General features: G+C 35.7%; 1 protein-coding gene across 1 annotated transcript; it reads right to left on the bottom strand.

Annotated features, from left to right (window-relative positions):
- vih (ubiquitin conjugating enzyme vih) lies at positions 1 to 26,245 on the bottom strand. The gene is made up of 6 exons (XM_083113463.1): positions 26,037 to 26,245; positions 21,718 to 21,745; positions 15,191 to 15,277; positions 10,546 to 10,750; positions 3,900 to 4,046; positions 1 to 546 (listed from the first exon to the last, which is right to left on the bottom strand). The coding sequence occupies exons 1-5, from the start codon at positions 26,138 to 26,140 to the stop codon at positions 3,919 to 3,921; spliced, it is 552 nt and encodes a 183-aa protein (XP_082969589.1). The 5' UTR covers positions 26,141 to 26,245; the 3' UTR covers positions 1 to 546; positions 3,900 to 3,918.
- Between the last annotated feature and the right edge of the window lie 584 nt (positions 26,246 to 26,829).

The raw sequence follows: 26,829 nt of genomic DNA, 5'->3' as shown, positions 1-26,829 counted from the left end.
CTCAGTAATAACATTCTAAGTTTATTCTCAAATTACCAAAAAACACTTTAAAAACACAAATATTGTACATAAAATATTACGGAATAATTTAATAACTACCAAGCACATTTTTATTTTTTTTTGGCTTTCAATGAAAATGTTACTAAGTTTATTGATAAAACTCACAGTCAAGTAAATGAAACACAAAATTTAACACCTAATAGCAGAATGGTACACAGTCCTACTTTTCTTGAACACAAAGTCTTGTTTTCTGAACTACTTCTCGTACAACTCAATCCACACTAGAGGTTATACCATGTTGAGACAACAAATAAATGATGGAACACACTGTTGAAATTTGTACATTTCTTCTTCTCATGCACTATATTTAATGTTTGTGCAATTCATCAAAATTTCCTGATTTCCCATTCTTCGTAAAATGATAATGAAATGTATGATAATTGATACAGCGTACTTCTGCATAATAGACATCTTACATAACAATGAAACATGATGCCTGGCATGTTTTTTGTCATAAGGTGAAACATTCTTGCGATTGATGGCACCCTGAAAATATTTAACATTGATTAGTGACAAGAATATACAGGGTGTATCATAAGTAATAGTGCAAACTGACACAGGTGAAAGTACATGATAATAGAAGCAAAAAGTCTCAGTAAACATGGGTCTGCAAATGAGCCATTTTCAAGATAATTGCGAATGTGTGGTTACAAGCCGCCACTGACTTCGTTGTCTGTAAATGTCATCCTAGTTGATAAAATGGTAATAATACAGTAAGAAAAGTCATTGGAAATCTCATTGCTTCTATTGAACATTCTACTTACATTAACAAACGTTAGTATGTTACATGTTACAATTACTGTATACTCGTACCTGTTAAAGTTGTTCAAAGTGTCGTCCTTGTATCTGGATGCAATACTGTACGCGATTCCGCATTGAGTTTCGAATTCTTTCGAACACCCCCGGTTCATTTCGAAATTGGTCACAAGTATGTACAATTCTCTGTACGGATTCTATCCATCCTGTTTGATTTCAACGCCACCTCTCGGAAATGTTTCGTAAACAAAGAGCAAACCTCGGAACACTCAAGAAGTAAAGCAGTATGTGTTTACAAAATGCAATCAGTGACGGATTCTAACCACACATTCACACACAATATTAGCATTTTACCAACCTGTAATGTGGGTGTAGCTTGGGTTAATGGGCATATAAACTCAAGTATTGGAAGCTACCCGTGAATCGAAAAGTGCCCCCAACCTAACCACATACAAAGTCTCTTATTTGAAGGTAAATGCCCCACTATTGTGTGGCACCTTATAACTAACTAGTCGTCATCTAATACAAGTTGATTAAAGCAGATTGTAATGAACTATAGAATCGTCCGTGCAGAAATTACAATTAGATCACAAATAACAATATTAGTGTTATGCAAGTAATCGCGATCATTCGCAACATATGTAACCCTTCCAAAATACACAGCTGCAACATAAGAAACACATTAGAAAATGCACTTATCTACGTTACCATCTACTGACCACATGCAGTCTTACTATTTCTACATGTCATAACGTCAAGTGTTACCATATGATACTTAAAGGTACACTAGGGAAGTTACCAAAGCTTTATAACGTTTATTAACAATTAACTGGCTTGTAAATAATTAAAGATTCTCTAGAAATTGAGCACCGAAGTGTCGTTATGTGCAACAAGTAACAAGTATATTTAACGAATGCACTACCTTACAGTATGGTTCATTGGTTACGATTGCTTTGTATATCTATAAATGAAACGTGAATTTAACTCACAACACTTCAATAATACATGACCATTTAATTCACAGCCATAAAATACTTCCAAATTTGTGTGGCACAACAACCATGTTTGGTATTGCTTAGAATCTCGAACCTTTCATAATTTTAAGTTTCCCTTTTTTTGCATCCTTTACTCGCCCGTGCTCTTTACATCATCATTGTTAATAAAAGGGACATTCAAGGGCATATAAAGAACAATAATTTAATGGCACCACCTTGTGTCAAGGGCTCAGTTTAAAGCAACCATCCCAACATTCGCAAACTACTAGTTCTCATGTAACGTAAGTGAACTAATCTTCCTTCGATTAACATGGGCCACTTCACGTAATATTAGCACCACTCACAAAATATTCACTTGAATCATGACACAATAAGTTACTTCTGATTAATGGTATCACTAATCGTTCTTCATGTACCTTAACAGCACTTCAAAATACATATTACTACAGTACGAGCAGTACCCTTCACTTTGTTTGTTGAACAATGAATTTAAAGACAAGTCATTTAAGTCATGCATTTTTACCAGCAATAATTAATTAATAACAATTTGTTTAAATCGGTCACTTAATTATGTTCAACCCCACTTCTTTATTGCTTGTAATGAAATAATCTCGACGTGGGCTAGTTCAGAGAACTCAAACGAGCAAGCGGAAGTTTATAATAATGGCACGCGAACAGAGTCAAAAAGGCAGCTACCTTCTTTTAGATCAATGTTTAACCTTTTGCTGCCCAAGGCCTTTTTCACATGTAAGCCAATCTGTCCCGAGCCGATTTTGAGCAAAATGCAGAGTTTCAATTAAATGCCCTAGAGAGATGAGTGATATACCGTTGTACGCGGAATGAACCAGAGATTCAGACTATATGAAATTTTTGCAAATTCGGCGTATATGTGGCGGGAAATAAAATTTTGTTCTCCCACCCTCCCCTCAAGCAAAAAGTACACGACAGTGTCAACATGCACATGGAAATGATCGCTAACATGTAAGGAACACAAAAATATTTGCATTATTATCATATGACCAATGTAACTTGAGTTGTACCCCCAAAAGGAATGGTCGGCACGCCACTGATTCAAGCTTCAAAATGCAGCGGTACCTTGAAATGACTTTAGCTCAGAGACTATTTGCCCTGGAGATATGAACGATATACCGTTGTACGCAGAATGAATCACAGATTCAGACGATATATAATTTATGCACATTCGGGGCGGTCCAGTCCCCGGGGATCAAGGAGGAAAACGTATGGTGCCACACGAAACCTTGATCGTGACCTTGACATGGTCATTTTTAGAAGTGGAGCCTGGTCACTGGCAACTTTGTATATACTAGAGGTCCTTGTGACCGACAGACGCGGTGGAGCCTAGGCCACCTAGAATAATCCTCCAAGGCAACCATTTAGACACGCTACCCTGAAGATGGAGGCAGATGCAGCCACTGAAACGTTGGTAGATCTCTTTTAAATAACAGTGGTTAGAAGTCCAAAAAAACTAGAATAATCCTGATATTCTAGATGGGAAATGTTCAAAATTTCCTACCGCTGCAAAAATCTCAAATCGTGCACATTATTTCTTCCTGAAGTAATCATTTACGCATTTATTGAATAAAATCTGCAATATATCCAACAATTACAGTGCAATAAGCTTCAAGAATGAAGCAGTAAATTTTGGGATTCTGCACACCCTTGGTAAATTCTACACTAAGCTCCATACTACAAACTGAGGAATGGGACAATTAATTATAGAACTTCTCACTCAATTATGCACTACTGCATAACAATAATGGATTGATTTGCTTTATTTTACTTCGCCTTTTGGCTAATTTTGCAAAGAAGGGGATGAGTGATGATATGATGAAATTTTGAAAGGACTCTCACAAACATCCATGCCCAGGTCAGGATTCAAACCTGGGGACCCTGGGCATTGTAGTGTGATGTGCTAACCACTCCACTATGGGGGCCAGCAACAATAATGGAGTTGCAACAACGTTGACACTTCACTTGTTTCTGTATTATTTCCTTTTGTCATCAATTACCCGAACTACCTCAATTCTTAAACCTCAAATGATGAACATGAAAGGTACAAAGTCCTACCTGAAATGAGATCCTTATCCTAATGTTGAGTTCGCTTCGATTCCCTCTTGTCTTGCTTAAAGGTACTGTGTACAAATCTCCTGAACCGTACCTTATCAGACCACATTTCTGCAGCAGTACCATTCAAAGGGCTTTCATTGTTAGGTTCTGAAAAGTATGCACAAAATTTCAAATTTGATTTTAAAAAAGCCAACAGGATGATTCAGAAGACACAATAAGATCCAATTTTTCTTACAACTTTTTAAAATTAGGGTGGGTGGGGTAACTGGGTGGTATCATTTTATTTTATTTTTATTAATGTCCTGTATTGTCATAAAACAATAACTAGTACATGAAATGATAGCTTTATTCGTTGGGCACTAATTGTATTTTTTCAGCATTTTGCTTGAATTCTCTAGCAAGTAAAAAAATATTGTTTCGACTACTGCACTTTTCTGACTAAAAGTGAAAACTATGTTTGTCCTGCCTTAACTAAATGTAACACTAATTATTTGTCAAGTGGGTATTGTTTGATTTTCAGCCTTAAAACAAGTAAATATACTCAAGGAGTATGAAGCATTTTAAAAAATCTTAATACTTTAACTTTAAGGGGAGGTTAAGGAGGGGAGAAAACTACCTCCCAATTACCTGTTTTGGAAGTAAAAGTCAAACAGGATTAATATTTTGCAAGTTTTACAGTACCTCTAACTACCCCGATGTGGGAAAATTGGTGGCAATTCTTTCCTCTGCAGTGGTCACACTGCATTTTTTATTTCAGTGCAGTTATTTTATGTTTTGGTCACAGATTGGAGAAGCCCCATGTTATACAAAATACTATCATTTTACAGTTTACTGAAAACAAAGGAGACAATAAATTGATCTAGCCACAAAAAAAGGATGTAGTGCCTATTTTAGAGGAAGATATTCTCTGCAAAGTGGATCCTCTCATTCCTGTTAGTTCCGCCACTTTTGCCTAACCAGTGCAGACCACTCAAAAGTTAAAAAACTTTATTGAGAACATCTTGTGAGCAAATTGTGAATAGTAGGTCATTCCCTTCTTTTTGTTTCAAACCAATCCTACTTTTTAATATGGTAGCCTTCAACTTTGTAGGACCTAATATGACCTTAACTAAATAACTAAACTGTTAGAATTTAAAACAAACACTTTTTATACATTGTACTTTATATTAGAAAGTTAAAATAATATGTTTAGTTTGTATTATTTAGTTCTAAGCCTACTGAACTCATGTTTGTTATTGTGGTTGTTCTGTTGCGACCGAAATCACTGTTTTTCTCAAAGTTTTGAGATACTCTAAAATTTTTTAGGTTGTACCAACTGTTGTATTATCAATTACCTACATATATAAACTGTAAGCAGTAGGTTTTTCAAAGCCCTAGAATACTCTGACAATATTGTTTTATTTAGTTTTAAGAATATTGCGAAGTTTTCTTAAAAACATTTGTAATTAAAAAAATATATATATATATATTTTCTCCTATTAAAACTGGGTGTAAAATGTAGTTTTTACTTTCTTTTTTAACACAATTTTTGTCCACAGACTGTACCACAAATATCTTGAGAGTTCTAGGTATACCTCCAAATTAGCCCCATGGGGGTAATTGGGTTGTAAATTACTTGTTAGTTTTGTTAATGCATAAAATAAGCAGGCAAAAAAATTAAACTGTTTTTAAGATATGGTGGATTTAAGATCAATGTGGATTTAAACGTAACAGATCAACTACAGATCAAATTTTTCACATCAGACAGACACTTGAAAAAAAGTGGGAATATAATCAAAATGTTCATCAGCTATTCATTGATTTCAAAAAAGCATATGATTCGGTCAAAAGAGATAAATTATATAATATATTAGTAGAGTTTGGAATACCTAAGAAGCTTGTTAGTATGATAAAAATATGCACCAGTGAAACAGAAAGTAAAATTCGTGTGGGTATTAATATGTCTGACAAATTAACAATTCATGGTGGGTTAAAACAAGGAGATGCATTATCTCCATTGCTCTTTAATTTTGCCTTAGAATATGCTGTTAGGAAGGTAAAAGAAACTAAAGGAGGACTAAAATTAAATGGTGTGACTCAGTTGTTAGCATATGCAGATGATGTAGACTTACTGGGGGATGATGTGAATACAATTAAGAATAATGCTAAAATATTTTTCAAAACTGCTAAAGAGATAGGTTTGGAAGTTAACAAAGAGAAAACTAAATATATGCTTACAGGCCGAAACCAAGTGTTAGGTAATAATCAAAATCTAATTATTGATAACAACTAGTTTGAACCAGTTTCCAAATTCAAATACTTAGGAGTAATATTAACAAATGAAAATTATATTAAAGAGGAAATAAAAAGCAGGCTTAATTCAGGAAATGCATGTTACTTCTCTCTTCATAAACTTTTGTCTTCTCATTTAATATACCTAGGTATACGAAACTAAAAGTTAAAATATACAAAACAGTAATTTTGCCTGTAGTATTATATGGATGTGAAACTTGGTCCCTTACATTGAAAGAGAAACATCTATTGAGAGTTTTTGAAAATAAGATCCTTAGGAAAATCTTTGGACCTAAAAGGGATGAGGAGACAGGTGAGTGGAGAAGGCTACATAATTTAGAACTACATAATTTGTATTCATGTCCAGATATTATTAGAATAATTAAATCAAGAAGACTTAGGTGGGCAGGCCATGTGGCATGAATGGGAGAGGAAAGAGGAGTTTACAGGATTCTTGTTGGGAAACCTGATCCTAAGACCTGTAGGAAGGCCAAGACGAATATGGAGGGACAACGTTGAGATGGACCTAAGGGAAATCGGTAGGGATGGAAAAGAGTATATAGAACTTGCTCAAGATAGGGAAAGATGGAAGGCCTGTGTTGCTGCAGCCATGAAACTTCGGGTTTAAGAAGGCTAGGGAGTTAGTTAGTTAGTTAGTTAAGATATGGTAATTGAAGGTTCTTAAGATAATAAATTGGGTCCAAAGTCTTCGAACAAGTATCAGTGTCTAAAAATTAGTTTTAAAAACATACCTCACAATTCCGCCCGCTTACCCTAACATATGTTACCAGTACATCTTTTCGTCAAGAGTGCACAGTATTTCAGTTCATATGGACTTCTGCCTAATGGTCAGCACTATACTTTTGGAATACATGATATTGGATTTGTTCTTTGGCAGGAGCCCCAAACTGGTGTTGACCCAGCTTTGTGTGATCATTGATCACTGATCAATTGGAACGTTATCTGAAGAAGTACAGATTCTTTCCTTGAAAGTCAGGTAACACCTTCAGACGAGGTTCACTGTGTTGACTACACATCACCCAATGAAAACCCTTGGTACAGGCTGTTGCACCATCAAACTTAACTTCAATTAAGATCCATACAGGGTCAGTCAAAAAGGAGGAGCAGACTTCAAAATATTATTTCAAACAGACAATACATGACAGAAATATAATCTGCACATCATTGGATAGATTAGCGTTCAAATTTTTGTCGTCGTGCACGACGCCACAGGAAAAGTCATTTTGTGTGCTACAATATGTGAAGTGTGAATCCATTGTGCAAGTGCAATGTGAATTCCGCAGTAGGTTCAACAAACAGCCACCTCGTCATAAGCAAATTTAAGAGTGGTCGCCCACAGGATGGCTGATGAAAATGTTGAGCATATCAGAGAGCCCTAGAAAATCTGGGAATTTCTCAAAAAAACAGTATGCCTGCTACTCTTCAAGATCTGAAACAGTTCTAGGCTTGCCTCTGTTGTGGATACTCAGCCGTACAAGTTGCAGTTAATGAAGGCCTTGCACCCTGGCGACCGTGACAGAAGGTTCGAATTTTGTGTTGCACTTGCACAATGGATTCAAACTTTGCAAATTGTAGCTCACAATACTTCATTGTAAGTGCACGAACAAAAAAACCAATTGTTCTACAACAAAACTTTGAACCTTAATTTATCCGATGATGTGTGGATTATGATCCTGTCATGTTTTGCTTGCTTGAAATAACATTTTGAAATATGATCCTCCTTTTTGACTTACCCGTTATATCAAGCTTTGTAACATATGCACATCGCGAAACCTTCATACTATTAATTTAGAAATCAGCACAGATATTAACCCTTTCGGGGTGGGGTCTATAGATGTCAGAAGTAACCGAAGGATGGATGACGAATATTTCGTCAAACAAATATTTTGATAACAAAAGTTTAATAAAAAGGAATCCGAATTAAAAAAACACATGGAATGTTTTTGGGTTTAATCTCCAAGCTTTCACCTCACATCTGGCATCATCGCCGAGTAGACTGACATCATTCTCACGTTGCCAGGCTAATAGTTGTGCTGTCGTATTCGCCTTTATATAGCTTGGGGCAATCAGGGACTAGTGGCGGTTTGCCCTGATCGATGGGCGCATTTCTGATGATGTCTCTTGAAGCCAGTTGTGATGAAAATTCTCCTTGATTTTGAGTTTTTTCTTTTTTTAATTAAATTTACTATTAGTATTATCGTTTTGATACTACATATTCGCCTTTATATAACTTGGGGCAATCAGGGACTAGTGGCAGTTTGCCTAGATCGATGGGCACTAGTGGGTGGGCTTGATTTTGAGTTTTTTTTTTTGTTTTTTTTTTATAAAATTTACTATTTGTACTATCATATTCGAATTTATATAACTTCGGGCGACCAGTGGCAGTTTGCCTGATCGATGGGTGCATTTCTGATGGAGTTTCGGTCAGTTGTGATAAACATTCTCCTTGACCTTGAGTTCTCTTCTTCTTCTTTTAAAAAAATTACTATTTGTATTATCGTTTTGATACTATGTATTCGCCATTCCATAACTTGGGGCAATCAGCGACAAGTGGTGGTTTGCCCAGATCGATGAGTGCTACCGAATGGGAGCTAGCCAAACTTTGAAAAAAAAAAAAAAAAAAAATACACTAGACTCTCGCTAATCCGGCCATTACTTGCGCATATGGGTGCCGGATTATTGAGGGGGTCGGAAATTACGTACTACTATGTAGTTTAAACACATAGGGACTATACAGGCTGTACTTTACGTGTTTCCTTTTAGAAGCCATAGTATGTACTGAACTTTACTGTAAGAAAGTCACAATTTCAAATACTGTACGTATGTATAGCATTGTTTAACATTTTTAACTGACAACATTGTTGAACACGATAATTCATTGTTGTGCGTATCATTTCTGCTTGAATGACTACAGGCCGGATGTGGGCTGGACTATTGAGGGCCAGATTAGCGCGAGTCTAGTGTAAATAAATAAATAAAAAAAATTAATTCCTCTGCCTGTTGCTTCGAAAAATGGGTACACATCGACATGTTTACCTTACCGAACAAAAGCCTTGGAAATTCTGAATAAAATGAGCCCTCATTGGCATTTATCGTGTGATTACAACTTTTTAAAAAAAACATTTTCCAACATGTTACATTTTGCTTAAAATGAGCCCCGTCCTTGGGGAATTTCCATGGATGATGAATATTTCGTGATCCGCCTCGAAAGGGCTAAGAATGTTCCTAGCTTGGGAGTTCAAGACACTAGTTTATACAGGGTGTCCCAAAATGCCATGCCACCGAGACTTTAAACATACGTAACTTTTGTACAGAAAGTGACAGACTTTTTTGTAAGATAAATTTCAAACCTTTGTTTCGGCTGGATATTGATTGAATAGCCAGACACCGGGCACACCTTATACTGCAATCTGCCATGACAATGGTGCCAGTACACTTTGTATTTTTTAAAAAAATACTTTATTATGAATAAGCCATAATGAACCCCATAAATCGTTTGTAATGCATAAACATTTCTAGTTCATTTATCATTTGTGGCTGTGGTGGCTCAATCGGTAACGCTTCTGACTACCATGCTAAAGGTCCCGGGTTTGATCCCCAGCCGGTTCAAATCCGGAAACTTTTCTAACGTTGGAAGTGGCCCCAGCGCCCATCCAGTGTCGAATGACATGGGTACCTGGGGGAAACCCTGGTTTCCTGGTACCTGGGGGGTAAAGGCGGTCAGGGGCATGATGCTGATCACATCACCCCCACACACCCTATACGCCTTCATGGCGTGGTGCTAAGCACAGGAGAGCACTTTACCTTTTTTTAAAAAAAGTTCATTTATCAATCTGGTAAATACCCACAGAGACAAACATGTTTTATGTTTAAAAAATATCCATAGACAAAGTTAATACCCAATGTAACATTCACGTCTCTCACGTTTTGCACAGAAGTTACGTACGTTCATAATCTCTGTTACATGACTTCTTGGACACCCCGTACTTGGTCGTACTCTTCAAAAATGACAACTCTAAGCGAGATTTCACATAAGCGGCATGCAACTGAACACAGGCTTGTGCAGCCTGTCTGTCATGCTGCTACGGTGTGAAACGTTGCTCTTGATTTGCTCATTCCCAAGCAACATGTGCTGCCTGTCGCTTTTATGTGAAATCTTCCCGACAGCAACATTGCAAAAACAGCATTCGCCCTGCCCATTTACCAAAGACACTAGTGAACATCAACTTCGTGTTTACATACTGATAAGTGCAGCTGTAATCATACTGCATCAAAATGCTTTATGCAGTTCAGCTTATAAATGAATCTACAACTTAAAAATGCAAACTGCCAATTTTGTTGCTTCAGAACTTACCTCCTAAAAGTGACTGTATGGAGATAAGTATTGTCCTAACATCATAGAGAGCTGACCACTTCTCTTTCAGAATATCTAGGCAGATATTTCCAACAGTGTCGACATTCGGATGGAAGCAAGGTGTAGTGAAACGTACTACAGGAGCTGAATATGGGTAACTATTTGGAAACTCCATACTTAATTTGTACGTTAAACCATCATAAACCTAAAAGAGATATGCACAGTGATTAGGAATTCCACATAAACCCACTATAGCTAAATGTGTGTTGCTTCATTTCCTTTAAAAATAAAAATAAAAAAGCAATCACATTCAAGAAAGTTGGATATTTACATCGTTCATTTAAAGATGCAAGAAAGCCTAAAGCTTGTTACTCTTATTGTTAAGAACAGAAATAAAGGTCATTTAGCTAGTATTCGAACAGAATAATCAAAGTAAAAATGCATTGGATCCGAAACATTGAGTGAAAAATACAGGAACAAGGTTATATTGTACCATTTCATCCAAAGAACAAATAGGTCCAAAGTTTACAAAATTATAATAATTAGAGAGAGGTCACACAACAAACTTTATGAGAAAAAAAATCCCCCTAACATTTAAAGCCTTTTATTGAATGAGAAGTGCAAAAGTTAATATCAAAATGCATTTCAGATACTAACTGCATAAAATGCAAAATAAATAATGGAAAAGAAGCTGCTCGAGAGATTTGTGAAGTGTATGGCGAAGAAGCGATGCCTCTTAGGATGGCTCAAAATTGGTTTAAGCGATTCAAAGACGGCAATTTCGACCTCAAAGACATGCATGGCACCGGACGCTCCGTTCAGTTCGATGAGGAGCGACTGAATCAGCATATTCACGAATATCCACGCCAAAGTTGCCAAAAATTGGCAGAAATAATGGAATGCTCCCACAGTACCATAGAGCGTCACCTTCACTCGATAGGAAAGGTTCAAAAGTTGGGCGCATGGGTTCCGCATGCTTTGAACGACAACAACAAAAATCAACGAGCCACGATCTCCGCCGGTTTGCTTGCCCGTCATCGGTCAACTAACGGTCACACACAGCGATTTCTCTAGCGAATTGTTACCGGTGACGAAAAATGGTGCCTGTACGTCAATATTAAAACAATTTTGAGCTTCTTCGCCATACACTTCACAAATCTCTCAAGCAGCTTCTGTGGCTTTGGCACCTTGATTGAACGCAAACAGCAGAAGGTGTCGAAAATGATCTTTTTTGTCGACTTGACACTCCATTTTATTGACCCAAAAAGAACAAAAAGTATATCAGCATAAAAAAAACTAAACACTATTTTTTAGAGCACATAATTCTCTACCGAATAACATGAAACGCATTGCCAACACATCTTATTTCTCACGCAAAATTTTCACCTTAAAAAAAATGCTAGGACTTATGGGCCAACCCAATATAATAATAATAATAATTATTATTATTTTGAATAAAATTTGATTTTATTAGTTAATAATATTTATTATTGATTAATGACATTTATAACAACTGTATTAATACTCATTGTTATTTTTTCTGCTATTCAACTTATATAATTTGCCTGACCCTACCTACAAAAATTTCTGGCAATGCCCAGTATTCACACTATTTGATCAGGACAAATACTGACAATCCCATGAAAAATTTATAATAGGGAGGTATATGCACATGTTGTCTTTGACAGAACAACAAAATATGAGATTACATACAATACTTTTTTGATGTATTTGAAAGGTGCAAGGTACATCATCTTAATATATTTTGCCACAAAATGTGCAAGTTTGTTTACAGGCTCAATAACCTTGAAGTCTGAATTCGAGAACATGGATTTCTTCAAGCAGGAATAAACACAATATTCCAATAACGACATTAATGAATCTAAAACTACTTTGGAATAAAATTCCTTTGTATTGGTGTAGTAAGTACCATATGCTCTAACATACATAATTAACAAGTTCATTTAAATTGCCAAGAAATAGTCAAGTATGTATATGGTCAATAAAAGATACACACTGGTATCAGGTTAGCTCCAGAAATAAAGTATTCAGATTTATTTTCTCAATGAGTATAGTTTTTTTTAGGGATGTGCCAAAACTGATGTATGAATATTGGCAGAAATTGACATATGGGCATCAGCAAAAATCCAATATTTAAATAGGTACAGGTAATACTAGAGTTTTACCTTCTAATAAGTTGTATGTTTCAATTTTGTAAGATTTTTTGAAAATTATGTTATGGATCTTCACCACTGTGGATTAAATTATCGCAAACTTTCATTCAGAGGCTAAACCTACCTCAAAATCAGAAATAGAACAGTACATTGCTGAACCAACTAGTCCACGTGACCAGGATCCGTTGTTATTGGAAATTAAAAAATGAGTATCCAAATCTGAAGCAAGTGGTGAGAAAATACCTAAGCATACCTGCTGCATCAGTATTCAGTAAGGTGTGTTCAGTGTTGTAGGGCAGATTTGCAATAAGAGAAATAGGTTTACTTCCAAGAGCGCTTCAAAAACTCATGTTTCTGAAGTTGAATCTGCCAGCAATAAATTTACAATATTAAGAACAAAAATTCATATTGCATTTTAAAGAAATGCTTTTATATTCATAATTGGTTTGTGCGAATTACTCACAGTTGACAAATCTTAAAAAATGTTTCTATAATGAAAACACAATAAAAATATCAAAGAAAAGGTCGCTACTTACAATAGCTCCATAGTTTCAAAGAAAGAGACTCACAATATCGTAAGTAGTGACCTTTCATTTGATATTTTTATTGTTTTCATAATAGAAATATTTTTTTAATATTAACCCTGCATCACAAATCCTTCGTAAATATTACGATACAGCATGGCCGAAATCTTTGGATCTCGGCAACTGTGCACGTACCCCCTCCACTCTCCACAGTACCTTCCTAACCTCCCCCATCAAGCTCAGTAGCGAACCGGTGGCCGTGAACGTCATATGTGTGTGCCTATTTCGGGGACATCCAGTCGTAAAATTTACGAAGGTTTTGTAACTGCGTAACTTTTTCATTTTATACTTTTCGAGAATAGTTCTTGTTATTCGTTTTATTTTTTCAATAAAACTACGTGCTTTCAGCCTTTATTTTGTATTATGAATGATTAGTACGTGATTATGGCTGATAGAGAGGAAGAACGTGAGAACAAAAGAATTAGAAGTTTGTTGTATGAAGATGTATCAGATGATGACGACACTGGAGGACACACACGACGACCCTAATTTTGAAATAGAAGAATCAGACAACGAATCTGATTATGACTCACCACCTGACAGAGTACGTCCAAGTAGGAAAAGGAGACTAACAGAAGTCGACTTCCACTGTCCTGCCACAATGCAATGTGTGCTGAACACAGACAAATGTCTTGTGTTCACTGTGATCAAAGCTAGACTTTTGAGACTTTCAAAAGTAACATAGAAAAAGTGCATAATTCAAGTTTTGCAACATTTAACTAGATAAGTGTGGCATTTTCAGTGATGTACCTAATTATGAATTTTTTAGTATAAATTTTCTGTAACAGGTTAGTACCTTACTTCATTCTTGTACTTTTAGGTACTATAGTTGTTAAATTAAAAATTATTTTTCATATTTTTTTCCGAGGACCTTACATTTTCCATTTTTAGTAAAACACATGGCGTAAAAATATTTTTAATTATTTTTTTTCCTTCAAAAATTGCTAAATTTAATGTTCATATATTTTGATCTATATAGAAAACTGGACATAAATATATTTTTTACGAAAAAATATTGATATCTAAAACGTATAAAAAAACAGAGTAGTAATTTTTACGAATGTTTTGTGACCATGTGACAACCAAAACAGTTTTGTAATCTAGGATTAAGAACTGCTTTTGTATTAATGTTAAAATCTCTTGAGTATATATGCATATACATATATAAAATATGCAATAGAAATGTACATAGCAAATTTATTTCTGTCATGCTGAAAATAACAATCCATTTATGTTGGTTGAATCATCTTATGTATCGGTATCGGTTACAAAAATTATCGTTGAGTACATCAGCATTGATAAACTTTCATCTTAGTCACAATACTAAGTTTTTAATTTTTCCATTCTAACAGCTAAATTTCATTTTATATACCGTTTTTAATTCTTACTTGCACATGGTTTTCATACTGATATGATGACCTTTTATTCATCATAAAAACAACTTTCGCACCAAATCACTACTCAAGAAAAGGCACTAGTGATATTATTCTAATATATTAAGTAATGCTTTTTAGTGCTGTTGCCCATATCCAATAGCAGAGAGGGAAGAGATAGATGCAAGATGCTGGTAGAGAAATATTTTGAAAGAAGGAGTGCCAGATAAAGAGCAGGCATAGTGAAGTTGCAGAACAAGATAGACCAGGCAGTTGGGAAAGTTCAGTAACATGTAGACAAAAAACTTCTACTGAGAGTGATGCAGTGCAAATGATTGAGCAGAAGGTTGAAGGAAAGAGCAAAGTCTGTGGAGAGAGAGAAGTGGGCAGAATTGGAAGATAGGAGAAAAAGAAGTAAGCAACATTGGAAGATAAGGATGCAAAGGCCGTATAACTGCAAAGATATTCCCAACTTTGATATGCCGCCACAAATCTCTTACATAAAATTACATACCGTTCCTTCAGGTCCTTGGATGGTTCCTATCCACCTAAAGAGGTTCTCCCCTTCTGGAAATGCAGACACACCTTTCTCTTTACTAGTCTGTAAGAGGAAAATATACAACAAATATGAAAAAAAAGAAAACTTAAAATATGGAAAACAAAATCTTACAATCTTGTATTGAAACAGGAACTAAAGTGTATCGCAGAGATAAAGTTAAATTTGCAAGCATAAAACTCATAATACCAGTGTAACTACCACATGGAGGTTACGTCTCTGCCACATAGGTCATTACGACCGAAGCATGTGGCTTGCATTTTGTTGCCCCTAGCATGTCATCGGTTAAAAGTATAACAATGATGGCCGCCAAGGCGTGGGAAATCAAGTGCACATAAAAGTGTTTTGGCTCTTCTATCATTTATAGGGTTACCAGATCGCTATAAGGGAAATGTACGTCATAATGTCCCAAAATGTAGGACACAAAATATTCACAATAAATAATACACATTTCCAGAACATGTTAGAAAGTAATTAAAAATTACAGTTTTCAGATTTAAAAAATAAATAAATGATTTCCTAATGATTCCTTAAATGCAAAATTTCTGAACTTTTAATCATGTTTTAACTGATACTTCTCAGAGAAGCCAATATTTATTAAAATTTTAGGTTTAGTCAAAATATATTTGTGAGACACTGAACAGTCAAAGTATTTGAAACCAAACTTTTTGAAAAAATATTCCTCTCATGACCTTGTTATGCTGCCGGTAATAAAAGTACTCTCTCGTTATGACCTGGAATGGCAAAAAAATATTCAGAAATTACCATGACTTGAAATGGTTCCGGAAGTTTCATCTAGGGTAATTTTTAGTTGAATAACTTTGTTCTCTATACTCCCTGCTTTAAGAATGGGAAACACCTTGTTCCATCAGTATAATCCCCAAGGCAACAAATTTCACTCAGGCACTGAACAGTGACATGCAGAAACTTTTATTTTCTTTTTGGTTAATGACTCAATCAAAAAAAGAATCACTACAGTGTGGAAATGTAGTACATAGACTTGTAACTTGCATGATTTCTCTTTGTGGAACTAAAACATGTATTTTCCTAATTAATATTATGTGACGCTCAAAATGTAGGACTTGTCCAGGGAAAACCAAACATCTGGTAACCCTAATCATTTACTGAAAAAAAGGTATAATTTTCAAAATAAAGTCCAATAACCACTTTGGCGCAGGAGGGAAAATTGATGAAGTCACCCTGGCAGAGCATGTGTCAACTTCTGCATGCTAGATGATATACACATGGTACATGCAAGGATGTACGTCAATTCAGATGTTGAAATTGAATTTTCAACTTCTAGTTTGCAGCTGTTAGAAGCATTTAACTATGTTTTTGTAATGTAACATTTCGGAAGAACACAAATAAATGCAGATTTAAGAAGATTCTCACACCACGGGCAGAAAGCATATTTCTTATCTTAAAAAATTGTCTAGAAGTTGAACAAATATTAAAGGATCACTACACACACACACACACACACACACACTGGAAAGACGTTCCACATGGCATTAGTGCATCATCATTTCGGTGTGTGATAAGTTTCCTTTTTATTTTTCAAAATTGGGGCTGATGCTAGAACCAAATTTGCAGGTATCTGTTCCATAAGATGGCTCCAGTGTTCTTAATACAATGTTATTCCCCCCCCCACCCAAAGAGGTATATCCCTACTTTGAACACGACCTGGAATGGTTGTAGAAATACCATTGCTTGATACATTTTTTAAATTCAATTTGATCTAATTTTAGGTGTCAAATATTTTTCCCGATTGAGGTGGCAACACTGTTTTCCTTATACATTTTTATTCCCCGCAAAGTATCAGCCTATTCCCAGTGCAACTTTGCATGGATGTAGAATGCACCACTGCTACAGAGTTGGAAGTGGTCGGAAAAAAAAACAATGCTTTTTTTGGGAAAAAACCTGAGTTGTTTTCCACGGCTTTTTTCACAAAAGTGTCTCGAATCAATGATAATACAGGAGTTGGCAGCATTTTTCCTGTTCCATGGTTTTTGTTTCTCTCCCTACTGTAAAATAGACACTAATCTCTAAATATAAAATACAATTTACAATATGAAATCCGTAGCTAGACAAAAACAGTGTTTTCAAGAAAGCTGGCTTTTTGAATTGGTGGTTCTTTCCGAGTGTTATCTTCATATTTCGGTAGGCTTATTAAATATGTCTATGTTGTACTATAAGCATATTCACATAACTAGAGTAGTTTTGGATGTGTTTTTAATAAAACCTATTAGTATGATATGATTTTCAATGTTTGAATTTGTTATACGAACATGTACATGAAGCAAAAAAAGGAAATACTGCTCTACCTTTTGAAAATCTAGTATCAAATTAAATTTTGTGTTCAGTAATATATATTTGTATTCTGGCTTTCCAGAACATCATGTATAATTTGGTTAAATGGCTGCTAAACCTGGCCAAGGAGTAACTAGGGATGTATTTTGGCTGCTTGTTGCAGTGGTTCTTAACCTTCGTGAGACCACAGCTCAGTAAATTTATTTCTTACAAGTCGATGCCCTGATCAACAATTTCACTCATAAATACATTTCTTAACTTTAAAGTTCATATATGGAAATTAATAAGCAGCCTTAATTAATATTAATATATCAAGTATGGCGTAATCAGAGTTCAAATATGTATAGACTTGCTGTTAAATATAAAATTAGTTTTAAATTTGTCGTCAACCCATGGGTGCAACGGAACTTTTCCAACTTGGCGGATGGAAAACAATGCCACTAAAACCGATGTAGAAGCAAATAAGACTGGCCTCAAATGAAAAAAAATTGGTATAAAATAAATCTGGAGTGGACCTACAGTTTGAAATGAGATCCGGAGCACTCTGCCTCCACTGAGGATTGAACCTCAGAGTTACAAGGCAACAGCATCTCTGATGAAGTAGCTAACAATCTTGTTAAGTATAGAGAATATTCAGACAGAAGCAATACTTGACAGTGTGGGGGGAGGGGGTCACATTGAAGCGACAATTGACATGGGCACCTTCAGTCTGTAAGCAAGCATCCACCACGCATGTACAAACAAGACAAAGGCGACATGATGCGTGCCATTGAAGGAGCTTTCAGACTGAAGTTCACAAATGACAAGCAACACACTTCTTCAGTATAAAGCAAAACATTCACAGTGCATGTAAGAAAACATACCTATGCAACTGTGCTCAATGCATGCCATTGAGAAAACAGTATAGTACAAGCAGCATGCAAGTGACATGTTTAGCTCATCGCACTTCAATTCAAAAGGTTGAATTACTGCTTCCAAGTGACACATACCACTTGTTGTTTTGGTCTGAAAGTTCCCTGAGAAAACGGTACAGACCAAGTGACACTTGCAGCTCATGTTGCTCCGGTCGAAACAATGCATTTACTTCTGAGGGTTGGTTTCCAAAAGCAACGTGTTGCTTCCATCTCAAAGCTCCGTTAAACAGGATATATACACACATTCATGTAATACATAATATGCAGGGTGTCCAGCTTAGACCTTTAACATTACAAAACAGTATAACTTTCATTACATTCAATTTCAAATGAAACTTTTTTTTTGTATGGGACTGGCAGCTGTGGTCATTTGCGAGAATCACCAGTACTTCGAGTTGACGTGATGCGCATGTAATGCATAAATTTCAAGATGGCGGAGTTGACGGTTCAGCAGAAAGTGTTCAGCGTTCTTTTACTGGCAACAAACAAATCTGTGAAGCTTGTTCAACGTGCTTTTCGGCGTGAATTCAATCTTCAACGTCACGACAATGTTCCTTCTTATTTGAGTCTTGCTAAGTGGGATAAACAACTAAGAGAAACTGGAAGTGTTATGTCGGTGGCCGTGAAGTACGCGAAGTAGAAGGTAACAGAGGAAAGCATTGAAGTGATTCGCACTGCATTCACAAGAAGTCCAAGAATATCAATAAGACCTTTCAAGTTTGGAGCTCAACAGACGTTTTCGGGCACAATGCTAACCGAAATTGACATCAACAATGCTTTTCTGGACAAGGTGTGTTTTTCTGATGAAGCTGCATTCCACACGTGTGGCAAAGTTAACAAGCAAAATTGCCGTATTTGGAGAAGTGACAATCCTCATGAATTTCGTGAAATTACGAGACACTCGCCAGAAGTTAATGTGTGGTGTGGTTTAATTAAAGAGAAGATAATTGGGCCCGTTCTTCTTTGCTGAGGAAACAGTGAGAGGAACGAATTATTTAGACATGCTTCAGCATTACGCTGTGCCTCAAATGCCTACAGTAACAATTTTCCTAGAAGATGGATAGGAAGAGGTTCTAAACCACTTACTTGGCCTCCGCGCTCACCGGATCTTTCCCCCTATACTTTTTCTTTTGGGGGTTTATCAAGGACCAAGTCTGCAGTATGCCCGTCGAGAACTTGGAAGAACCGCGTAACAGAATGTGACCCCTCAAATGCTAGTGAATACCTGGACGGAATTTGAATATCGGTTCGACATCTGCCGTGCCACAGGGGGAGCTCATATCGAGGTTGTGTGAAGTGCTGGTGCTGGGACAAAAAATGCATGAGTTTTTCTACCAAAATGTAAATTTTGGTAATATAATTGGGTTTCTCTTCAAAATTATGCCCTTTTGTAATGTTAAAGGTCTAAGCCGGACACCCTGTACTTCTGCATGTGTTGTGAACAGTAAAGATTTTCAATTGTCCCAAAACATCGAATATTTTTATACTAACACTTGTTTCATATTTTATGACATCAACATTTAAATTGAGACACAAACATGTAAAAGCCTGTTTTAAGTCAATTTCATGGTCAGATATGCTCATTAGGACTTCACGTTTAGTTTTTAACCCTAGCTTACCCACGCCGTACGAGAAACTATACCAGAAAAAATACCGGAGGGTCGCTCACAGGCCACACTGCTTTAGCACTAAATTTCAAGAAACCATTTTATAATTGAATCACTGCTTCCTTTGCTCATTACATATGTGCAGTTATTTATTAATTATAATAATTACAAAAAATTTTATCATTAATAAAGAAATAATAACCAATTATTTCAGGAGTCTCTCACATATATTTTATCATTCACTACAACTCAGAAAATCCATAATAATTTTTAATAATGTTTTTTTAGTTTGCAGAAGTGCAGTTGTTTATTAAATATGATAATTACAATAATTACCATCATAACCAACCAATTGTACACTGTCACTGGTAAGAGTGTCTCGAAGGAGACACATTCACATATGGCACCTGATATGCCGATCAAGTAAATTTTGCCTCCTAACTTCATTAAGTACATTTATGTTTTTATAAACAAAAGTAATAAAGAAATATTGGGAACATCCTAGGAAACGAATGACAATTGTAAAATATAAATAATAGAGATTTTGCGCCTGCAAGGCCCTCCCCGGTAAGCTAGGGTTAAAATTGTATCTGAACCACTATGCAATATGTGTCCACTGGGATCGGCCAATATCTGCCTCTTTACTGCTACATCATGTAAATTTATTTTAGCTCTTTGTAAAATATGTCATTAGACAAACCTGTAAACTCATAACAGTAACTTCAAGTAAAATAGGTTAGATGTAATTGGTAAAAGGCCAAAATTTTTATCGAGAAAAAAAAACCGTCCGTTCAAAAAAGCTGACTTTTTTGCAACTCTACTGCTACATACTACATTTTCATTATGGTGACCACAGGCGCAGGCCAAATACTGACTTTGTTATGTAAAATTTTGAATTTCTCCTGCTTTTTAAAAAATTCTTATTATTGAGGTAGCACACGTAAATTTTACCTCTGCTAAATTGGTGCATCCACAAGGTTGACGCTAGAACCAAATTTCTAAGAGTCCTGTCATTTTGCAAAAACAAAAAAACAGATTTCATCATTCTACGGAGTTATCAGCAAGTTTGAAAAGTGCATATTCCCACCCCGAGAGGCTCCCAAGACAACTGTAACTAGAAGAAAGCATACCCTGAAAGACAGACATTTTGGAAGAGGAAAGTAAATGATTGGAGATGAACATGACTGAATAAATCGCGGATTTACTCTCCAGCTGCCAGTTGACAAGGCACCTTGCATAATAGAAACCAATTTAAATTGTAAGTCATGGAAAATAGGTATGACACTCGTAAGTTGCTGTTGCATATTTCACCCTTCCACACGGAAAACACAGGCTAGAAAGAACATGAAGTGTGTAAATGATAATGCAATAAAACCTAACCTACTCAAACCATGTAAATATTAAGGAGGTAAGAATATAATCATATTGCTTAGAGTACATAACCTAAGATGCCCAACCTATTCAGATGGGAGCAGGATGGAAAATCAATCTGCACAAAAGACTCGAGTAATTAGAAAATGTGAGCTTGTAGACATGTAAAGAATCAGATTCATGGTAAATACATGTGTATAATATTCCAATACACCATCTCCATAATAATTCAGTCAAATATGACCACTTATTAACAGAAAAAAATAAAATACACAGCACTTACCATTAATACCAGGAGCTCCTTTTGAAGCCTGAAATAAACAAAAGTTATAAAATAATTAGAATTAAAAACATTAATATATATCAACTTATTACTGAACTGTCCTTGCCCATTTTTTGGAAGAGTAACACCACTGAAATGTGAAACACATCATAGTGTCACGTAGAAATTTTCAGCGAAAATGGCATATCGTGCCATTGCTCTACCGCTGAGTGGAGACCCAGGTTCGAGTCCTGGTCGAGCCTGCATTTATCACTGAAAATTTCTACGTAGTACATCTCCTGTATGTGCCTAATCTTCAATACAACATAGTGTTGTATATTATATTTATCAAAGTAGCATGATGAAAATTTTACTCGTGATGTAATGTCTACTACATATGCAAATTTTTGTGACACCAGTATTACTATTGAACATGCATAATGACTGCATAAACCTAAAAAATTAGGTCCTGAAACTGGCTTCATATCAAGCATGTAAGGTAGGAGACTCATAAAAACATGCAAATTCTATGTACACTGAGACAAGGAATTAATAAACTATGAAACAAATCAACATATGTTACATTTTTTGTAAGTGATCCAGTGTAGTATAACAAAAAAAAGTGGTGAAATTTTAAAGACTTACAAATGATTATCCTTTTCCCTTGAATGTATTTTACTCTAGGAATAAAAAAGAATAAATGTCATTCCAGGTTTGTAAGAGAATTTTGTCAAGTTGCAAACTAATTCCCATACCTTGGGATTTTTTGTACTTAATGCGTGAGTAAATGTTTTTCCATGCATAGACCTAAAGTATTCCTTCCGATTTAATTTTCAAAATGATAATCTTGCAACAATTTGTGCTAGGATGGTATATTAGTCTATGAAGAGATCTGTTGAAAACTAAACTGCACATAGTATGTACAACAGCATCAGTATGCAATTTAAAATTGCACAAAGAACTGGTATAGAAAACAATGGGTTAGGAACTGAACAAAGGCATTTGTAAAAAATACTGACAATAAATCAAAACCTGGGCACTTTACCCAAATAAGAGCACAAGTACCTCTCTCCACAGAATTGAATTCCTTGCTATTGTGGGCATACATGTAAACAATGGTCTGTACACAGCATAATATTCAGTAAGAATTCCAAATGTGGATAACAGTTCCGTATATCGGAAACACATTTCTTCATTTTTACAGGAGAAACTACGGGCCAATTTCCTTTTGCTGTATTGCGATTTCAATATATGCTTTTGTGGTTAGGTTAGGCAGGTTAGGTTTGGTTCCCTTAGCATTAACATAAAGTCCCTAAATGCATTCTACTAAGGTTCTACATTCATTCCCACGCTTCTATGATATTTACTGTCGCTTGTCGACTGAGAATATCTTGTCCATGACAAGTGCGTAAGGTAATTTTAAAGTTGTTTTTTTCAACATAAATAACTTCTTTCGAGTCCAAACAGTGCTCATTACTTTAAAGAAGGTTCAAATTTCGTGTGACAATGATTTCCAAAATTCTACAATAATTAGTCTTTGTGCTAGGAGATATCATAAGACAATCTGAACTGTTACCAAAACTACTTACAGAAATGAGTTTCTGCAAACTTTCCAACCTTCGTCGAGGTATTTTATTTCATCTTGAAATCTATTAGACTCTGAAATCACGTATTTTTCAAGGTAAATATCTCACCGATGCACAATTGCCATTGCTTCCTTACGTGAACCGGATGCTTTGTACGTTTGATGACGTAAGCCCCTGTCAGTGTATCTAACCCTCTTTTTTTTTTCACTATGCTTGCCTAACCTTACCTTATCGGAAATGGTTCGTGGGGCTATCCGTCAGCTAACCTTGCATAATGTACAATTTCCACAGGTGACGAACACGATAGTAGGTAATTTTCGGTTAAGAAGGTTGGAAACACTGCATACCTACAACGTGAGTCAAGATGTGGCCACCATAATGTGTGTTACGGAAGCAAAGAAAGGAATAAAAAAATCACTCTGCATATGAAAAATTTTGTTTGTTTTCGTGTAAAAAGCATAATGGCACCTTGAACTATGTTCCGCAATATACAATTGGTAAGTACGAACCATGTGAAACACAAAATATCCGAATTTAATGTGTTTCAGTTATACGGAGCTGTTACCGGTAACAGTTCCGATTGATTTATGATTTCTCTTCGCACAAAGACTAATTATCGTAGAATTTTGGAAATCATTGCCACACAAAATTTGAACCTTCCTTAAAGTAATGAGCACTGTTCGGACTCGAAAAAAAGTTATTTATGTTTAAAAAAAACAACCTGAAAATTACCTTACTCACTTCTCATGAACAAGATATTCACCATCGACAAGGGACAGTAAATATTGTAGAAGCGTGGGAATGAATGTAGAAGTAAATCGGAACCTAAATAGAATGCATTTAGGGACTTTATTTTAATGCTAAGGGAACCAAACCTAACCATGAAAGCATATATTGAACAAAACCTTCAGTAATCGCTAAAACTCTGAAGTGTGTGTTAACAGAAGCACATCAAAATCAAACCATGTAAAAATTACATTCGTAGCATGATGTAATCGCAATAAAACAAAAGGAACTTGGGGCAATTATTGTCTGAAATGGAGCTTACAAGAGCATATGCTCTTGGTTTACAGTTATCTAAGACACAGTACTTGTGGATTTTCAGATGAGGCTTGAAAAAGGTGTTTTGCTTGAGACCACCAGAAATTATGTGATTATTTGCTACAACCATTTAGGGGCATTGTTTTAATGCTAAGAGAACTAAACCTGACCTGCCTAACTTAACACCAAAAACATTTAGGAATATAAAACCCCTTCACACCTTATGTCAGCAGCAGTCCCAAGAGAACAGTAAACAAATGGCTGTCAAATACACATACACACAAGTGATAAATCATTCTACAGAAAAAAACACATCATAACGGTAAGTAATCACTAAGCTGATGAAGTAACAGATAAATAGAAATTGATGTAAAAAAATGTGTGCGCACCAAGATTAGGGCTAGACTCTACTTTACGTCCTTATCTGCATGGTGATTGCTTCTTTGCGTTCGCGGTGAACGTTTGTGGTGCGTCAGCGGGCATCTCTTCGGGTAAGTACCTTTTTCTTTTTACACTTTCTGTTCACGATAGCTCCACTAACCATTCACGGGACGAGGTATGCCTATGAGGTTAGGTTAGGTTCCATTAGCACTCATTTAACCCCTAAATATGGGCTTCATCATCGAAAAAATTCCTCAGTACGTTCAATTACGCATATCTGGACAACATCGGTTTTTCTCGATTTACTCCTCCAGGAAATTTTTCCTTGCTTTGGGATTTACGTTGTTGAATTCCTTATAAAATAAGATTTCCAATGATATATGACACATATTCCTTAGGAAAAGGACGTAAACTAGAGTCTTACCAAGATTAGTTCAGAATTAAACAATCTAAGCTTGGGCATAATATTCTTTACAACATACAACAATAAAACAAAGGTGGTTACAAAAAAAAAAGAGCATCACACTTTTTCCACAATAAACATCCTACATTGTGACAGCAATTACACAATATCTATTGCAAACTCCCCTCAAAATTATCTGACTGCATAATGTAGTACCATTCCACAGTAAGATCACACAGAAAATCAACCAGGTACATTCAGGAACTCCTGAAATAAAATTATCATTTTGCCCTAAAATTATTCTAATTGGTTATTTATTCCTTGTGCAATGTGTTAAGAAAACTTTTCCAGCTTGTGAATTATGACCCTTTTAATGTAATTCTTTACAACATAGTTCTGATTATAATTTAGAATAGCACATAAATAAAAAATCAGGCATATGATAATGCACTGCTGGTTATCACTAACGGGAAATTTTTAATATGATAGTAGCTACATATGAACAATCAAGTTCTACGTAAAACCATTGTAATATACGTGCTAGTGCAACAGTTCAACTTTCTTGGATCTTAGTAATAAAACTCGCGAGGTCAATAAAGCTAATCATTGTTTCTGGACTATTACAGATATACGACAGAAAACTGAAGTGAAGTACGTTTTGGTGTAGCCTGCAAAATAACTCAGGCTGGTCTGAACATTCCATTGTCCGTCTACTGGTTTACTGCCAAAGTGCATTTACACGAAAAATAAGTTACAAAAATAATTTAACACAGGAATAAAGTAGATATCCAATAGGAATGCTCTATTAATATTTCACACATGTAAATTACTCTTTAGCGGCATGCTTCAACAGAATCGGTTACGTAAATACCACAGACGAGTGTCTGTGGCAAAAAACCCTTGCTATCTTCGTAAAGCAAAACACTTACCGTTTTGTCACTGCATGGTTATCTTTTGAAGTATTTTGTCCTTCTTCATTTACTTTAGGTGATTCAGGATGGTCTACTCGCAAAGGGTTAATATTTTGAGCCATTGCAGCTTTTCTAGCAAGAAAAATTTAAACACACCACCCCAGCAAGGGACAATTTAAATAAAATTGCTTCCGACCAATCATGCGTCGAGTAGAAATCAACGAGTCTGTGCGTTTCTGTACTGTGGTGCCATCTAGAACTCTGAATCATTGGATCGGAAGTGACGTGTTCACAGTAAATGGCAAATTCCTTGATATCTGTGCCGAGAAAGTTTTGCAATGTTTTTATTCAAATGGTCTTGTACAGTGGGATCCACTAGTATTGCTCAGCAAATTGTCCATGACTATTTTCATTAATTTTTTTCTTACATCGTACGTGTTTTTAAGTAATGGATTTTTATGTATGCTGGTTCAGAAGTTCTCAACAGCTTGGTTTGAGTTTTCTTTTAAATCTTGAAGGTCTTATTTGGTCAAATAAAATGCATGAACATGGTGATGGACATTTTGCACGGTAATACTCAAGGATCCCACTGTACAGTGGGATCCACGAGTATTACCGTGCAAATTGTCCATGACTATTTTCATAAATTTTTCTCTTACATCCTATGTGTTTTTAAGCGATGGATTTTTATGCATGCTGGTGCAGAAGTTGTCGACAGCTTGTTTTGAGTTTTCGTTTAATTGTTGAGGCTCTTATTGGGTCAAATAAAGTTCACGAACATGGTGATGGACAATTTGCACGGCAATACTCA

This window comes from Lepisma saccharinum, chromosome 27 (genome assembly GCF_977018435.1).
Source record: "Lepisma saccharinum chromosome 27, izLepSacc3.1, whole genome shotgun sequence".
Taxonomy (NCBI): Eukaryota; Metazoa; Arthropoda; class Insecta; order Zygentoma; family Lepismatidae; genus Lepisma; species Lepisma saccharinum.
The sequence above is the reverse complement of the archived record's forward strand: the minus strand, read 5'-3'. Positions and strand labels throughout refer to the sequence as shown.